The sequence below is a fragment of the Doryrhamphus excisus genome, chromosome 22 (assembly GCF_030265055.1).
Source record: "Doryrhamphus excisus isolate RoL2022-K1 chromosome 22, RoL_Dexc_1.0, whole genome shotgun sequence".
NCBI lineage: Eukaryota > Metazoa > Chordata > Actinopteri > Syngnathiformes > Syngnathidae > Doryrhamphus > Doryrhamphus excisus.
The window spans coordinates 10257904-10277500 of record NC_080487.1 but is presented as its reverse complement, the minus strand read 5'-3'; the positions used below and the strand labels follow the sequence as shown (position 1 = coordinate 10277500).

General features: G+C 39.9%; 1 protein-coding gene across 1 annotated transcript in view; it reads left to right on the top strand.

Moving 5' to 3' along the window:
- lrp2b (low density lipoprotein receptor-related protein 2b) overlaps nt 1-19597 on the top strand; it is a 54845-nt gene that overhangs the window by 18298 nt on the left and 16950 nt on the right. Inside the window, 23 exon segments of the mRNA XM_058061207.1 lie at nt 617-745; nt 824-990; nt 1091-1234; nt 1395-1504; nt 1578-1755; nt 2912-3125; nt 4687-4923; nt 5001-5192; nt 6439-6911; nt 8346-8793; nt 8862-9027; nt 9091-9249; nt 11438-11727; nt 13391-13594; nt 13597-13917; nt 14005-14130; nt 14221-14340; nt 14416-14547; nt 15793-15994; nt 16068-16363; nt 17492-18008; nt 19191-19346; nt 19425-19595. Of these exon segments, the coding sequence (XP_057917190.1) occupies nt 617-745; nt 824-990; nt 1091-1234; nt 1395-1504; nt 1578-1755; nt 2912-3125; nt 4687-4923; nt 5001-5192; nt 6439-6911; nt 8346-8793; nt 8862-9027; nt 9091-9249; nt 11438-11727; nt 13391-13594; nt 13597-13917; nt 14005-14130; nt 14221-14340; nt 14416-14547; nt 15793-15994; nt 16068-16363; nt 17492-18008; nt 19191-19346; nt 19425-19595 (5152 nt within the window).

Genomic DNA, 19597 nt, shown 5'->3' with positions numbered 1-19597 from the left:
ATAGATAGATAGATAGATAGATAGATAGATAGCAGCTAGCTAGCAGATAGATAGCAGCTAACTAGAAGCTAGATAGATAGCAGCTAGCTAGAAGCTAGATAGATAGCAGCTAGATAGATAGATGGATGGATGGATGGATGGATGGATAGATAGATAGATAGATAGCAGCTAGCTAGCAGATAAGTAGCAGATAGATAGCAGCTAGATAGCAGCTATCATTTAGCTAGCAGATAGATAGATAGATAGATAGATAGATAGATAGATAGATAGATAGATAGATAGATAGATAGATAGATAGATAGATAGATAGATAGATAGATAGATAGATAGATAGATAGATAGATAGATAGATAATGTGGTGAATAAATAGATGACATCAAATATGAACAACAATGTACAGTGTAAACAGTAAATTGCACAAATAATTGAAATAATTTGGAATACATAATAATAATTTCAAGTTTTGCGTGTGCGTGTGGGCAGGTAGAGTGGCTTATTAGGCATCGTATTCCCCGTGATAAATGAGTGAACTATTGTTTATTACATATATTGTTTTTTTCATGAATTCATTCATTTTCTACCGCTTTTTCAATCATTATTATTTTTTTGTATTCAGGCATCAATCCTTGCAGAGAACATCTATGCAGCCAACTCTGCCTGCTGTCAGGCTTCAGGCCAAGGTACTACACCTGCCACTGTCAGTCCGGATGGAAGCTGGATACTGATAAACGTACTTGTATCAAAGGTAAGGCTTTGTTTTTTTAAGTTATTTTTAAAAATTGTACTGTGTAAAAAAATAATCCCCATGTTGGCTTAAATATAGATGAAACTCCCTTCTTAATGGTGGAGAGCCTTTCAGTTATTTACGGCATTCCTCTGGACCCCGCCGACCCCTCCAACAACGCAATGGCGCCTGTATCGGGCATCAACCAGGGTCGGGATATAGAGTTTGATGACCGGGAGCAGTTTGTCTACTGGGTTCAGTCTTTGGTGAGTGGATGTATTAAAAAATGTATTATATATACAAGAATCTTTGCACAATAATAATAATAAAAATAACAATAATAATAATTTTTGTCCTACCTGTCAGGGTTCTATATGGCGAGTTCACACCAACGGCACCAAAAGGTCTCAGTTTGCACCATCTGCTTTCATGGGCGAGCCGTTTCGTCTGGCGTTTGATTGGATTAGCAGGATATTGTACTATAGCAACAATGAGGCTAAATCCATAGAGGTAAGCCACAAATAACATAAAAAAAAACAAAAGCCAATTACTACAAGCACTATGAGATGGTACTTGGTACTTGGCGTCATCAGTTTGAGAACCAGTCTAGTACATATTCTAGTAAGTGTTTTCCACTTCCACGTTTGTTTATGCATTCATCTTCCCTCAGGTCATCCGTGTTGATGGAGGACAGTACTATAGAAAGACCGTCATTACCTCTACAGGGAAACCAGAGGGAGTAGGACAGCCGTTCGGAATAGCCGTAGATCCAGCAAGAGGGTAAAGCATCTAATGAAACATAACATAAATTATTTAGAAAATATTATATGTTGTTCTTCTGTTCCCGCTACAGGAAATTGTTCTGGACGGATGTGGGGTCAGATAGTGGAGTTCCCCCGAAAGTGGCCAGTGCTGACATGGATGGGAGCAACCTCACGGTCCTCTATACAGGCAACCTGGCTAATGTAGGCTACCTCGCTGCGGATATTTCCACTAGGAAGCTCTACTGGGGGGTTGCAGGCTCAGGAGTGGTATGTCTTTTTTATATTGTGTGCGATAGTAAATCTACCATCCACGTGTTATTTTGTTTTTGGTCATAATAATGTTTTTATTTTATTTGAACATGCATCAGATTACAATTGAATGCGTCACATAATCAGTTCACAGTTCCACATGTCCAAAAGGAGTAGGAAGAAGCAAAGCTTATTAAATCCTACCCCTCCATCTGGTACTTTTACAATCAGTAACTGTTACATTTGTTCACTTCCTGCTTTCCTAATATAGTTTAAGTTTTTTTTTTTTTGTCATGTACCAAAGTACCAGGTGATATGACCATCCAATGACATAATGGGTACCATAGTAACTGTCAATATAGTGATATATATATATATGGTACTTTTATAATCAGTAACTGTTACATTTGTTAACTTCCTGCTTTCCTAATATAATAATTTAATTTAATTAAATTTAATTAAATTTGATTAAAATAAATATAATTTAATTTAATTTAATTTAATTTAATTTAATTTAATTTAATTTAATTTAATTTAATTTAATTTAATTTAATTTAGCCCCGCCTCTTGCCCCAAGACAGCTGGGATAGGCTCCAGCATCCCCAGCGACCCTCGTGAGGAAAAAGCGGTAGAAAATGAATGAATTTATTTTATTTTATTTTATTTTTGTCACATACCAAAGTACGAGGTAATATGACCATCCAATGACATAATAGTAACTGTCAATATAGTGATATATATGTATATGGTACTTTTATAATCAGTAACTGTTACATTTGTTCACTTCCTGCTTTCCTAATATAATTTATTTATTTTTAATTTAATTTAATTTAATTTAATTTTGTTTTATTTTATTCAATTTTATTTTATTTTATTTTATTTTGAAGATGAACTATATGAGCAAGTTGAAGTATTTGTGATTTTATAAATAAGGAGTTAGTATGTTCTCTGTAGGCGGCATTATGAATTATCCTTACTGACCTTTTTTGCAGTACATTTAGCGAGTGAAGATTGCTTTTATAGTTATTAGCCCATATTTACACACAATAAGTAAGATATGGTAGAACCAGAGAGCAATAAAGAGTGTGGAGGGATTTCGGATTGAGAACAAATTTAGCTTTGTTCAATATTGAAATATTTCTGGCCACCTTATGTTGTATATTTTGTTTTTTAGATTGAGAGTGGTACCATGGACGGAGCGAGCCGAGTGACAGTGGTCAGTGGCCTGTCTTACCCGGTGGGGTTGACCATCTACCAGAACTACCTCTATTACGCTGACAAGGACTATCAGGTCATTGAGAGGGTGGATAAAGACACGGGCGCCAACCAAGTGGTGATAAGAAGCGGAATGCGTCAACTGCGTGCTATAAAAGTACACGCCAGAGACAGTAAGTGGCTTTGCTGGATTTCTATTTAATACAGTAGTTTACTCTAATTCATTCATTCATTCATGACAACAACATTAACACCAACAAGTTGAAGTATTTGTGATTTTATAAATAAGGAGTTAGTATGTTCTCTGTAGGCGGCATTATGAATTATCCTTACTGGCCTTTTTTGCAGTACATTTAGTGAGTGAAGATTGCTTTTATAGTTATTCCCCATTATTACCCCCATATTTCCACACGATAAGTAAGACATGGTAGAACCAGAGAGCAATAAAGTACGTGGCTTTGCTGGATTTCTATTTAATACAGATAGATAGATAGCAGCTAGCTAGCAGATAGATAGATAGCAGCTAGCTCGCAGATAGATAGATAGCAAGCTAGATAGATAGATAGATAGATAGCAGCTAGATAGATAGATAGCAGCTAGATAGATAGATAGATAGATAGCAGATAGATAGATAGATAGCATCTAGCTGATAGATAGCAGCTAGCGAGAAGCTAGATAGATAGATAGATAGATAGATAGATAGATAGATAGATAGATAGATAGATAGATAGATAGATAGATAGATAGATAGATAGATAGATAGATAGATAGATAGATAGATAGATAGATAGATAGATAGATAGATAGATAGATAGATAGATAGATAGCAGCTAGCTAGCAGATAGATAGCAGCTAGCGAGAAGCTAGATAGATGGATAGATAGATAGCAGATAGATAGCAGCTAGCTAGATAGATAGCAGCTAGCTGCTAGATAGATAGCAGCTAGCTGCTAGCTAGATAGATAGCAGCTAGCTGCTAGATAGATAGATAGCAGTTAGCTGCTAGATAGATAGATAGCTGCTAGATAGATAGATAGCTGCTAGATAGATAGATAGCAGCTAGCTGCTAGATAGATAGATAGCAGCTAGCTGCTAGATAGCAGCTAGCTAGAACTAGCTAGCTAAAAGCTAGATAGCAGCTAGCTAGAAGCTAGATAGCAGCTAGCTAGAACTAGCTAGCTAGATAGATGAAGGTATGGATAGATGGATAGACTTTCTTTATTGTCATTGCATGATAACACAGCAGTGTAATTGCCAACGAAATGTCGTTGCCTGGCTCCCGTATAATAATAAATTTTTTTTTATTTTACATTTAGCGAGTGAAGATTGCTTTTATAGTTATTACCCCATTATTACCCATATATTTCCACACAATAAGTAAGATATGGTACAACCAAAGAGCAATAAAGTATGTGGCTTTGCTGGATTTCTATTTAATACAGTAGTTTACTCTAATTCATTCATTCATGACAACAACATCAACAACAACAAGTTGAAGTATTTGTGATTTTATAAATAAGGAGTTAGTATGTTCTCTGTAGGCGGCATTATGAATTATCCTTACTGACCTTTTTTGCAGTACATTTAGCGAGTGAAGATTGCTTTTATAGTTATTACCCCATTATTACCCCATTATTACCCCATTATTACCCCATTATTACCCCATTATTACCCCATTATTATTCATTATTATTCATTCATTCGTTCATGACAACAACATCTCTGTGATCTTCAGACTCTGCGGGGACCGCCAACGCCTGCAGCTCCAACAACGGGGGCTGCCCTCACCTCTGTCTGCCCAAACCCAACAACCAAAAAGTCTGCGCTTGCACCACGGGCTTTTACCCGTCTCACGATGGCTCCGAATGTGAAGAGTTTGACTCCTTCGCTGTGGTCTCCACACCCAAATACATCCGCGGCTTTCACATAAACAGCTCGGATCACTCCGAGGCCATGGTGCCCATCGGTGGATGTATGTTGACTTCCTGTTAAACACCTTTAGCATATCGTATTATTGAGAATCTTATTAACGTTTTTTTTTTTTTGCAGCTTCTTCTTCCGTAATGCAGAATTTAGGTCTGCATATCGAAAGTGGATTTATTTATTGGACCGAGAACAGCACCTCCTCCTCCTACAAGGGAATCTCCAGGAGAAAAACAGATGGATCATACTACCAAAAGGTCGTCTACTCCGGTGTTGGAAAAGGAGGCATCCCTGGACTTGCAGTGGACTGGGTTTCTAGTATGAAGCTCCGCCTATTCAATCATTTGGGTGTATTATTATAGATATTATAGATATGATATTATAGATAGATAGATAGATAGATAGATAGATAGATAGATAGATAGATAGATAGATAGATAGATAGATAGATAGATAGATAGATAGATAGATAGATAGATAGATAGATAGATAGATAGATAGATAGATAGATAGATAGATAGATAGATAGATAGATAGATAGATAGATAGATAGCAGTTAGCTGCTAGATAGATAGATAGATAGATAGATAGATAGATAGATAGATAGATAGATAGATAGATAGATAGATAGATAGATAGATAGATAGATAGATAGATAGATAGATAGATAGATAGATAGATAGATAGATAGATAGATAGATAGATAGATAGATAGATAGATAGATAGCAGTTAGCTGCTAGATAGATAGATAGATAGATAGATAGCAGTTAGCTGCTAGATAGATAGATAGATAACAGTTAGCTGCTAGATAGATAGATAGATAGCAGCTAGCTGCTAGATAGATAGATAGATAGATAGATAGATAGATAGATAGATAGATAGATAGATAGATAGATAGATAGATAGATAGATAGATAGATAGATAGATAGATAGATAGATAGCAGCTAGCTGCTAGATAGATAGATAGCAGCTAGCTGCTAGATAGATAGATAGCAGCTAGCTGCTAGATAGATAGATAGATAGCAGCTAGCTGCTAGATAGATAGATAGATAGATAGCAGCTAGCTGCTAGATAGATAGGTAGCAGCTAGCTGCTAGATAGATAGGTAGCAGCTGGCTGCTAGATAGATAGGTAGCAGCTGGCTGCTAGATAGATAGGTAGCAGCTAGATGGCTAGATAGCAGATAGATAGATAGATAGATAGCAGCTAGCTGCTATCTATCTACCTATGCTAGCTAGCTGCTAGATAGCTGCTAGCTGCTAGATAAATAGATAGCAGCTAGCTGCTAGATAGATAGATAGATAGCAGCTAGCTGCTAGATAGATAGGTAGCAGCTAGCTGCTAGATAGATAGGTAGCAGCTAGCTGCTAGATAGGTAGCAGCTAGCTGCTAGATAGATAGGTAGCAGCTGGCTGCTAGATAGATAGGTAGCAGCTAGATGGCTAGATAGCAGATAGATAGATAGATAGCAGCTAGCTGCTAGATAGCAGCATTATTACCCCCATATTTCCACACAATAAGTAAGATACGGTACCTAACACCATCTTTCTTGATCTACTTAGACAACTTATACTTCACCAACGCCTTCGAGAGCGAGACCTACCTGGAAGTGTTGGCAATCAACACCACATACCGACTAGTCCTCCTCAAGTCGTCCCACGACAGGCCCTCCGACCTCGCTGTCAACCCCAAACTGCGCTACCTTTTCTGGACAGATGCCGGCCAAATGCCTAAGATAGAACGAGCTCTTCTGGATGGCACCAACCGCACGGTGCTGGCATCCGAGAGCCTGGCGTCTCCTCGTGGCCTCACCGTTGATCACACTAACGACTTCCTGTACTGGACCGATGACATTCTGGATATGATCTCGTGTATGGCTCCGGACGGCTCACAACGGCACATAGTCCGATACGGGAATCGTATTCCGATGCCTGTGGGGGTGGCTATACTTGGAAACTACATGCTGTGGGTGGATAAAAGGCTAGCTAAGCTTTTGCAGGCTAGTAAAGATCCAGCCAACACGAACCAGACGGAGGTGAGAACCATACCTGTCTCTTCTCTCCAAAGTAGAGTGAGCTAGGTGATAGATTTTTATTCCATTTGTTGCTCAGGGTGTTCAAGGTGTTAGCTGGAATAGGCTCCAGCATAATCCTGCAAACCTAGTGAGGATAAGCAGCATAGAAAGTGGATATATAGGTGCTCATAAACACTCCGCTCGACCGCCGTGCAGCCCGACTATACAATCATTCATTCATTCATTTTCTACCGCTTTTCCTCACAAGGGTCGCGGAGGGTGCTGGAGCCTATCCCAGCTGTCTTCGGGCGAGAGGCGGGGTACACCCTGGACTGGTGGCCAGCCAGCCAATCACAGGGCACATATAGACAAACAACCATTCACACTCACATTCATACCTATGGACAATTTGGAGTCGCCAATTAACCTAGCATGTTTTTGGAATGTGGGAGGAAACCGGAGTACCCGGAGATAACTGGGGAGAACATGCAAACTCCACACAGAGATGGTGGAATTGAACTTGGGTCTTATAGCTGTGAGGCCTGTGCGCTAACCGCTCAACCACCGTGCAGCCCGGAAATTAATTAATTAATTCATTTTTTACCGCTTATCCACACGAGGGTCGCGAGGGGTGCTGGAGCCTATCCCAGCTGTCTTCGGGAGAGAGTCGGGGTACACCCTGGACTGGTGGCCAGCCAATCACAGGGCACATATAGACAAACAACCATTCACACTCACATTCATACCTATGGACAATTTGGAGTCGCCAATTAACCTAGCATGTTTTTGGAATGTGGGAGGAAACCGGAGTACCCGGAGAAAACCCACGCATGCACGGGGAGAACATGCAAACTACACACAGAGATGGCGGAATTGAAATGAATGTGAGTGTGAATGGTTGTTTGTCTATATGTGCCCTGTGATTGGCTGGCCACCAGTCCAGGGTGTACCCCGCCTCTCGCCCAAAGACAGCTGGGATAGGCTCCAGCACCCCCGCGACCCTCGTGAGGATAAGCGGTAGAAAATTTTCCGGCGAGAGGCGGGGTACACCCTGGACTGGTGGCCAGCCAATCACAGGGCACATATAGACAAACAACCATTCACACTCACATTCATACCTATGGACAATTTGGAGTCGCTAATTAACCTAGCATGTTTTTGGAATGTGGGAGGAAACCGGAGTACACAGAGATGGCTGAGAGTGGAATTGAACCTTGGTCTCCTCGCTGTGAGGTCCATGTTTGTCTATATGTGCCCTGTGATTGGCTGGTGACCAGTCAAGGGTGTCAGTCAAAGTCAGCTGGGATAGGTTCCAGCACCCCCGCGGTAGAAAATTAATGAATGAATGGTGATAATTTTTTTTCATGCCTAAAGTGTCACAAAAACACTTTATAATGCATGAAAGGGTTAAGTTGCATTTGAATAATAGCGGACCACATTGTCTTATGTTTTCAGGTCATTCGAGACAAACTCGAAGGTGTGTCGGATGTGGCCGTTTTTGACCCCCATGTCCAACCAACATCGGCTCACCAGGTTGGCTTCAACCCATGTCAGGAGGACAATGGCCGTTGCCAGCAAATCTGCTTTGCCATACCAGACCAGGACCACCCTAAATGCGCCTGCGCTCACGGGTCCCTCCTGAGTAACGGAGTAACCTGCGGCTACGGACAAGATGATTTTCTCATTTTTACCACAGACTACACATTGAATAGCGTAAGACTGGACCCCGCGGATCACAGCAGTCCTTTCCCAAATGTGAACCTGGGCTACAACTTGATGGCGTTGGATTTTGACTACAAGGAGAGGCGTGTTTTCTTCACCCAGTACATGGGCTTAGGCAGGAGCAAGATTGGATACATCACTACCACATCCATCAGTAACTCGCCAACCATTATCGCTTCCAGTGAGTCCAAGTACAATGATTCGGTATTACGGTATTATTTCTCTAATGTAAATTGATTTCCTGTCCAGATTTGGATGACCCCGAGGGTTTGGCGTATGACTGGATCCATAAACGCCTCTACTACACCGACTACTATCGCAGGAATATCCAATCATTAGGAGTGGACGGGATGAACCGTACCATTATTGCTCATGCAAACCGACCCCGAGGCATCATAGTGGACCCTTGTTATGGGTAAAACTTAAACCAGCTCTCGATGGTAATAACGATGATATTAACTGTGTATATTTTGTTCAGTTATCTGTACTGGACCGACTGGGGAAGCCCTGCTAAAATCGAAAGAGCCACACTGGGTGGAAACTTCCGGATTCCCATCATTAACACCAGTTTATCCACACCCAATGGTCTCTCCATTGACTTCGAGGAGAGGATGTTGTACTGGGCTGATGCCTCACAGTAAGTGGCGAGGGATTACTGTATTCATGATACTTAGAGGTTATCACATGGTTTGTCTCGTATCAGGCCAGGTATCATGCCCCCAAGTGTCCGTATCAGTGTCTGATACTGGCACGCGGGGGCATGATACTGGGCCTTTTCCAGTATCATTCATGGGCGGTTTCTAGGGTACAGGGCCAATTAATACTGTAGTATGTGATAAGTGAAGTTATCACTTATCACATATTGTGTGAAAAGTGATAACTTATCACTTATAACTTATCACATATTGTGTGATAAGTGATAACTTATCACTTATAACTTATCACACAATATGTGATAAGTGATATTATCACTTATCACACATTGTGTGATAAGTGAAGTTATCACTTATCACAGATTGTGTGATAAGTGAAGTTATCACTCATCACATATTGTGTGATAAGTGAAGTTATAACTTATAACACAATATGTGATAAGTGAAGTTATCACTTATCACATATTGTGTGATAAGTGAAGTCATCACTTATCACAGATTGTGTGATAAGTGAAGTCATCACTTATCACAGATTGTGTGATAAGTGAAGTTATCACATCACAGATTGTGTGATAAGTGAAGTTATCACATCACAGATTGTGTGATAAGTGAAGTTATCACATCACATATTGTGTGATAAGTGAAGTCAGCACTTATCACATATTGTGTGATAAGTGAAGTCAGCACTTATCACAGATCGTGTGATAAGTGAAGCAGCACTTATCACAGATCGTGTGATAAGTGAAGTCAGCACTTATCACATATTGTGTGATAAGTGAAGTCATCACTTATCACATATTGTGTGATAAGTGAAGTTATCACTTATCACACATTGTGTGATAAGTGAAGTTATCACTCATCACATATTGTGTGATAAGTGAAGTTATAACTTATAACACAATATGTGATAAGTGAAGTCATCACTTATCACAGATTGTGTGATAAGTGAAGTTATCACATCACATATTGTGTGATAAGTGAAGTCAGCACGTATCACATATTGTGTGATAAGTGAAGTCATCACTTATCACATATTGTGTGATAAGTGAAGTCATCACTTATCACAGATTGTGTGATAAGTGAAGTCATCACTTATCACATACTGTGTGATAAGTGAAGTCATCACTTATCACATATAATGTGATAAGTGAAATTATCACTTATCACATATTGTGTAATAAGTGAAGTCATCACTGATCACATATTGTGTGATAAGTGAAGTCATCACTGATCACATAGTGTGTGATAAGTGAAGTTATCACTTATAACATATTGTGTGATGAGTGAAGTTATCACTTATCACAAATTGTGTGATAAGTGATAACTTATCACTTATAACTTATCACACAATATGTGATAAGTGAAGTTATCACTTACCACATATTGTGTGATAAGTGAACAGATTGTGTGATAAGTGAAGTTATCACGTATCACAGATTGTGTGATAAGTGAAGTTATCACGTATCACAGATTGTGTGATAAGTGAAGTTATCACGTATCACAGATTGTGTGATAAGTGAAGTTATCACGTATCACAGATTGTGTGATAAGTGAAGTTATCACTTATCACACAATATGTGATAAGTGAACTTATCACTTACCACATATTGTGTGATAAGTGAACAGATTGTGTGATAAGTGAAGTTATCACGTATCACAGATTGTGTGATAAGTGAAGTTATCACGTATCACATATTGTGTGATAAGTGAAGTTATCACTTATCACACAATATGTGATAAGTGAAGTTATCACATACGTATTGTGTGATAAGTGAAGTTATCACTTATCACATATTGTGTGATAATTGAAGTTATCACAAACTACAGTATTAATTGGCCTGTACCCTAGAAACTGCCCATGAATGATACGGGAAAAGGCCCAAATGATACTGTGTCAAAGCCCAGGGCAGTGATACTGATAAAATATAGAGTTTAACCATGTCCAGTATCAGACCCCCGTAGCTGTCCACTCAGAGTGCGCTGCTCTGGTATCGTGCATGTGAAACAACCAATCAGAGAACAGCGCACGAGCGTGAACACACAGTTTATGTCATCAACTTTCGATCTCAGCCTGATACTGACACTTGGGGGCATGATACCTGGCCTGATACCAGACAAACCATGTGATAACCTATAATTAAAGGGTTTCTAATTGACTCCATTTTACCGCAGAGACAAAATCGAACGCTCGACGCTGACAGGCGCAAACAGGCAAGTGATCGTGATGGGTGTGCAGTACCCCTTTGCCATGACAGTCTTCAAGCAGGACATCTTCTGGACCGACTGGACGGAAAGGGGTGTCTTCCGGGCAGGGAAAGATGATGGCTCCGGTGTCACCGTGTTGGCCCAAGATCTTCAGTACCGACCTAACGATATTCACGTCTTCGCCGCATCCAAGCAGGAGAGTTGCTCCAGTTTCTGCATGCAGTTCAACGGCGGATGTAGCCATGTTTGTATATCCGGTAAGACAGAATGATAGGATATCCTAGTGTCCATTTTCTAGAAAATCACAGTGTTTTATATTTTTAAGCCAAATATAAGCTAGTTCAAGTGGTTAGCGCGAAGGACTCACAGCTAGGAGACCTGAGTTCAATTCCACCCTCGGCCATCTCTGTGTGGAGTTTGCGTGTTCTCCCCGTGCATGCGTGGGTTTTCACCAAATAGCCAAACTTTAGGTTCCTGGGACAGGAAGTACAAGAAACCTTTTTTTCCTTAATTCAGGATTGCTATCAACGTCAATTTTGGGAATAGGTGGTTAGGGAATTCTTCCAAATCCTCATCAGGTGTCATAGTAGGAGCTTGTTAAAATATGAATAATTATATTATTAATATATAACGCAAAAATACAACATTTCCAAAAATGTATTTTGGCTGATGAACATAATATATAGAATCATACATGCATTATAATGTAATTACAATTATAAAATAAATTATAGTTTTTATAAATAATAATAATATAATAATAATAATTTCTCCGGGTACTCCGGTTTCCTCCCACATTCCAAAAACATGCTAGGTTAATTAGCGACTCCAAATTGTCCATAGGTATGAATGTGAGTGTGAATGGTTGTTTGTCTATATGTGCCCTGTGATTGGCTGGCCACCAGTCCAGGGTGTACTCTGCGTCTTGCTCGAAGACAGCTGGGATAGGCTCCAGCACCTTCCGCGACCCTCGTGAGGAAAAGCGGTAGAAAATGAATGAATAATAATAGTAGCATTTGCTTAAATATGAATATTTCTGGGGCCGCACGGTGGACTTGTGGTTAGCATGTAACACACAGATCGGAAAGACCTGGATTTGACTCTCCGCTTTGGCATCTCTGTGTGGAGTTTGCATGTTCTCCCCGTGCATGCGTGGGTTTTCTCCGGGTACTCCGGTTTCCTCCCACATTCCAAAAACATGCTAGGTTAATTGGCGACTCCAAATTGTCCATAGGTATGAATGTGAGTGTGAATGGTTGTTTGTCTATATGTGCCCTGTGATTGGCTGGCTGGCCACCAGTCCAGGGTGTACCCCACCTCTCGTACGAAGACAGCTGGGATAGGCTCCAGCACCCCCTGCACCCTCATGAGTATGAATGAATGAATGTTTAAGTTTAGCATGGCGATAAAAAAAAGTGGTTAGCGCGCAGGCCTCACAGCTAGGAGACCCGAGTTCAATCACACCCTCGGCCATCTCTGTGCGGAGTTTGCATGTTCTCCCCGTGCATCCGTGGGTTTTCTCCGGGTACTCCGGTTTCCTCCCACATTCCAAAAACATGCTAGGTTAATTTAGCGACTCCAAATTGTCCATAGGTATGAATGTGAGTGTGAATGGTTGTTTGTCTATATGTGCCCTGTGATTGGCTGGCAGTAGGATAAGCGGTAGAAAATGAATAAATTAATGAATATAAGATAAGAGTAAATGAATATTTTTGTTATTCATATCAATGAAAAAAAGTGCATTGTTATGCTAATTGGCTAAAAACCCTTCAAGACTTTTTTCCAGTGGATGCATGTCTCTGTTTATGGGATGATGGGAAGAAAAGCTCTGACTTGCTTGAGGTGGGAGCCGTTTGGCGCCACCTGTTGCTTTGTACATAATACGCATGCAACTAAGTTGGGCCTCTTCTATCCGAACAGGCCCAGTCGGACCAGAGTGTCAGTGCCCCCATGAGGGCAAGTGGTACTTGGCCAATAATGGCAAAGACTGCATCCAAGACAACGGCAAGCGCTGCCAGCCCGACCAGTTCACATGTCTCAGCGGCAAGTGCATCAAAGCTAGCTGGAAGTGTGACGGCTACGACGACTGCAAGGACAACACGGATGAGCTGGAGCGAGTGTGCGGTGAGGGGGCTTGCGTACTCTCTTACGGTTCAAAATCCACGCAAACCGAAAATACAACTTCTACTACTACTCGATCGCAGCTTTCCATACCTGTTCGAGTTCGCAATTCACCTGCGACAACGGTCGCTGCGTGCCGCTCAGCTACGCCTGCGACTACATGGACGACTGCGGCGACAACAGCGACGAGGACGGGTGCCCGTTCCCGACTTGTAACCCCGACACCGAGTTCACCTGCGGGAATGGACGATGCATCAGTGCCTCTTTTGTCTGCGACGGCTACAACGACTGTCGTGACAACGCCACCTCAGATGAAATTAACTGCCGTTAGTCTTAATTATTATTTATCGATAATTACACGTTTGCTACTGTGTATCAGTTTCTGGTACTTAACCTTTATTGACCTTTCCCAGCTGACAGGAAGTGTCCGTCAGACATGATCAAATGTGACACCACCAATATCTGCATCTATCCCAACAAACTGTGCGACGGGTACAACAACTGCGGCGACAACAGCGACGAAAACCCTCTTTTCTGTGGTAAACAAATCATCACTTTTTACCGGAAGTCTGGCAGTGGGTTCTAAAAGTTCTAAAAATGTCGATTTGTGTCGCAAAAACCCCGATCAGAGAGTCGTACGTGCCCTTCTGACGAGTTCCAGTGCGATGTCGGCAAATGCATCCCCACCTCTTGGGTGTGTGACTACTACGACGACTGCACTGACGGTACTGATGAACCCCCCACATGCGGTGAGTTTATTTGAATCCGATATTTGACACATGGTTGATTCATGACTTATGTCAGCTCTCCTTCCTGTGTTAAAGAACATATTGTGAGAACTTGCAGCGCCAGCCAGTTCACGTGTACCAACGGAAACTGCATCCCTCAGTCCATGGTCTGTGACGGCAACAACGACTGCTGGGACAGTAGTGACGAGGCTCCGGAGCTGGATTGTGGTTAGATTGCACTTTTTAATCACAAGATTGTGTTGATAGCTTTTAATATTAGATTACACTCATACAATTATATTACTGCATTGAGTCAGAAACTTTAATAATGTTCTCAATCAGAAATCACTCCACACTCTTTATTGCTCTCTGGTTCTACCATATCTTACTTATTGTGTGGAAATATGGGCTAATAACTATAAAAGCAATCTTCACTCTTCTCTAAATGTACTGCAAAAAAGGCCAGTAAGGATAATTCATAATGCCGCCTACAGAGAACATACTAACTCCTTATTTCTAAAATCACAAATACTTCAACTTGCTGATATAGTTCATCTTTAAACAGCTAAAATAATGCATAAGGCTAAAAAATAACCAATAACCAAACTTTTTTAAATTAAAAAATGAAAAAAAAAAAATTAAAAATAATAATAAAATAAAAAAACATTTTAGGAAAGCAGGAAGTGAACAAATGTAACAGTTACTGATGACTTGCTATGGTACCATTATGTCATTGTATGGTCATATCACCTTGTACTTTGGTATGTGACAAAAATTTAATTTTATTTAATTTTATTTAATTTTATTTAATTTTATTTAATTTTATTTAATTTTATTTAAATGTAACTATATTAAACTATATTAGGAAAGCAGGAAGTGAAGCAGGAACAAATGTAACAGTTACTGATTGTAAAAGTACCAGATGGAGAGGTAGGATTTAATAAGCTTTGCTTCTTCCAGTTTACCTGCCCTAAAATAATGCATAAGGCTAAATATAACCAATAACCAAACTTTTTTTAATTAAAAAATGAAAAAAATAAATAAATAAATTTTAAAAAATCATAAAATTAAAAAAAATTATATTAGGAAAGCAGGAAGTGAACAAATGTAACAGTTACTAATGACTTACTATGGTACCCATTATGTCATTGTATGGTCACCTCGTACTTTGGTATGTGACAAAAATGTAATTTTATTTTATTTTATTTTATTTTATTTTATTTTATTTTATTTTATTTTATTTTATTTTATTTTATTTTATTTTATTTAAACATTTGTATTGTAACTGTATTAAACTATATTATAAAAAAAAAAACCTTAAACTGTATTATGGAAAGCAGGAAGTGAACAAATGTAACAGTTACTGATTGTAAAAGTACCAGATGGAGGGGTAGGATTTAATAAGCTTTGCTTCTTCCTACTCCTTTTGGACATGTGGAACTGTGAACTGATTATGTGTACTCTTGTCTGCAGGTCAGCGTACATGCAGTTCGAACCAGTTTACCTGCCCTACCTGGTACCCGGGTCATCCGCGATGCGTGACCTTAAACTTAGTATGTGACGGGGAGAAAGACTGCGCTGATGCAGCCGATGAGCTCCAAAACTGCCCCAATCGGACCTGCCACATGAACGAGTTTGCCTGTGCAAACGGCCTTTGCATCTACCTCCCGTTCCAGTGAGTAAAATATATGCATATGTTGATATTATCACCAAAAAGAAATCAAGTAAATATTGCTTTTTTATCGTAGTTGCGACCGTGTGAATGACTGCGGGGACGGAAGCGACGAGCTGGGTTGTACTTACGACACGTGCAGCAGCATCGAGTTCACCTGCGGCAACGGGGCTTGCATCTTCTCGGCTTACACCTGCGACGGCACCAACGACTGCCTGGACGGTTCGGATGAAGCGGACAGCTTGTGCGTCACGCCGCAGCCCACGTGTGCACCGCATCAGTATTTGTGCAAGTCGGGCGAGTGCATCGACGGGAAGAACGTGTGCAACGGCGTGAAGGACTGCCAGGACAACAGCGACGAAAAAGGCTGCTGTGAGAAACTCGACTCAATAGCTTTTCAAAACACATAATTCATAATTCACTCAAATTTTCATGAAAATTATGTAATGTCACATTATAAACCATATCGCCATTTAATACAGTAGAAACTTATGTGTGTAGAAATATTCCATATCATATTGACATTAAATATTCATTAAAATATTTTCCAAAAATTATTGTACAGTAAAAATGATCAAACCGAGTTTAGAATTATTCTGCCTAGTGGTTATTTTTAGTCCTAATTATTTTATTGAGATGGATTATTTCATTTTATTTTACACTATTTAATATAATTCAATTGCAGCATTATTTAGTTTACTTTTAAATAATTTTATTACATTTTTAATATTATTCTTTTTATTTGCTTTTACATAATTTTAAGTAATTTAATTTACTTTATTACATTTTTAATATTATCCTTTTCATTCGCTTTTACATAATTTTAAGTAATTTAATTTACTTTATTACATTTTCAATATTATCCTTTTCATTCACTTTTACATAATTTTAAGTAATTTAATTTACTTTATTACATTTTTAATATTATCCTTTCCATTCGCTTTTACATAATTTTAAGTAATTTAATTTACTTTATTACATTTTTAATATTATCCTTTTCATTCACTTTTACATTATTTTAAGTAATTTAATTTACTTTATTACATTTTTAATATTATCCTTTCCATTCGCTTTTACATAATTTTAAGTGATTTAATTTACTTTGTTACATTTTTAATACTATCCTTTTCATTCTCTTTTACATAATTTTAAGTAATTAAATTTACTTTATTACATTTTTAATATTATCCTTTTCATTCATTTTTACATAATTTTAAATAATTTATTCAATTTTATTCAATTATATTTAAATGTAAGTAATTTTCAACATAGTTTTTAATTTTATTTATGTTGTAAATTATGTACTTTTAAATAATGTAATGTCATTTTTTTACTATTCAATAATCTTTTTTTAAATGTATTTTATTATATATTATTATTATTTATTATTATTATTATTTATATATTATTATTATATTAGTATTATATATTATTATTTAAAAAAAATAATGAAATAATCAATTCCGTTAAAGACAAGCTTGCCCCTTGTTCTCCCTTTAGGGATCAACGAGTGCAGCAACCCATCAGTCCACCAGTGTGCCCAACTGTGCACGGACACCCCCACCGGCTATTTCTGCTCCTGCAACCCCGGCTACCAACTCATGCCTGACGGCAAAGCCTGTGAGGACCTCAACGAGTGCCTCACCACGCCGTCCGTCTGCAGCCAGATCTGCGAGAACACCGCCGGATCCTATTACTGCAAATGCGCCCCGGGATACCTGCGGGAACCTGATGGGCGTACCTGTCGGCAGAACAGCGGAATCAAACCGTTCTTGTTGTACACCAATCGCTACTACATCCGTAACTTGACCACGGATGGATCTCAGCTCAGCATAGTACTGCAAGGGCTCTCCAATGTAGTGGCTCTGGATTATGATTATTCCGAGAAGATGCTTTATTGGTTCGATGCCGGCGTGGGAAAGATTGAAAGGATGCGTTTTGATGGGAGCGACAGGAAGGTACTTGTGGATAACGGAATCCTCGGAGCAGAAGGTCTGGCGCTTGATTGGGTCGGAAGGTAGGGTTATCATAATTTTACATTTATTTTCCAGAAATTACTTTCTTCAGGTTTTCTTATTGGGGCTGCACGGCGGTCGAGTGGTTAGCACGCAGACCTCACAGCTAGGAGACCAGGGTTCAATTCCACCCTCGGCTATCTCTGTGTGGAGTTTGCATGTTCTCCCTGTGCATGTGTGGGTTTTCGTCGGGTACTCCGGTTTTCTCCCACATTCCAAAAACATGCTAGGTTAATTGGTGACTCCATAGGTTAATTAACTCCAATTAACTCCATAGTTAATTGGTGATACCATAGGTATGAATGTGAGCCCATATATAAATAAAACGGGGCTGCACGGTGGTCGTGTGGTTAGCTATTATGACATGATAACAAAAACGGCTCGAGTGGTTAGCACACAGACCTCACAGCTAGGACACCCGGGTTCAATTCCACCCTCGGCCATCTCTGTGTGGAGTTTGCATGCTCTCACCGTGCATGCGTGGGTTTTCGCCGGGTACTCCGGTTTCCTCCCACATTCCAAAAACATGCTAGGTTAATTAGCAACTCCAAATTGTCCATAGGTATGAATGTGAGTGTGAATGGTTGTTTGTCTATATGTGCCCTGTGATTGGCTGGCCACCAGTCCAGGGTGTATCTCGCCTCTCGACCATAGAAAGCACCCCCCGCAACCCTTGTGAGGATAAGAGGTAGAAAATGAATGAATGTATTGCAGTATTTGATTTGACTAATAATAGGCTATAGTCAACCACAAGACAGCGATCAATTAATTAATGTATGAATTTTTGAAACTTAATGACTGTATTATGGACTGAGTGGTTAGCGTGCAGGCCACACAGCTAGAAGACCTGAGTTCGATTCCACCCTCGGCCATCTCTGGCCGGGTTTTCTCCGGGTACTCCGGTTTCCTCCCACATTCCAAAAACATGCTAGGTTAATTGGCGACTCAAAATTGTCCATAGGTATGAATGTGAGTGTGAATGGTTGTTTGTCTATATGTGCCCTGTGATTGGCTGGCGACCAGTCCAGGGTGTAGCCCGCCTCTCGCCCCAAGACAGCTGGGATAGGCTCCAGCACCCCCTCGACCCTTGTGAGGAAAAGCGGTAGAAAATTAAGAAATTAAGGTTTCTTATTGGTTAAAATTGCCTCACAGTTAGAAATGAGTGTTTTTTTCTTGCACTGCAGGAAGTTGTACTGGGTGGACAGTTACTACGGCGCCGTCCATGTGATGGAGTTGGATGGGCGTTACATGAAGAAGCTGATCACCGGCCACTTCACAAACGGAAACGACACTTATACCATTACCCGACCTCGTGCCGTGGCGGTGAACCCCAAATATGGGTACATGCAAATATGAATCATCCACAATTGTGATATCAGCGAAGCACGGATGATTCATTAGTTTCTCCGTTTTTACAGATGGCTGTACTGGACCGACTGGGCCGACACTCCGTATATCGGCAGGGCAGGCATGGATGGAAGAAATGTCACCGCCATTATAACAGCCAAACTGGAGTGGCCCAATGCTTTGACTATAGACTACACCACCAATAAGATCTTCTTTGCTGATTCCCACCTTAACTTCTTAGAGT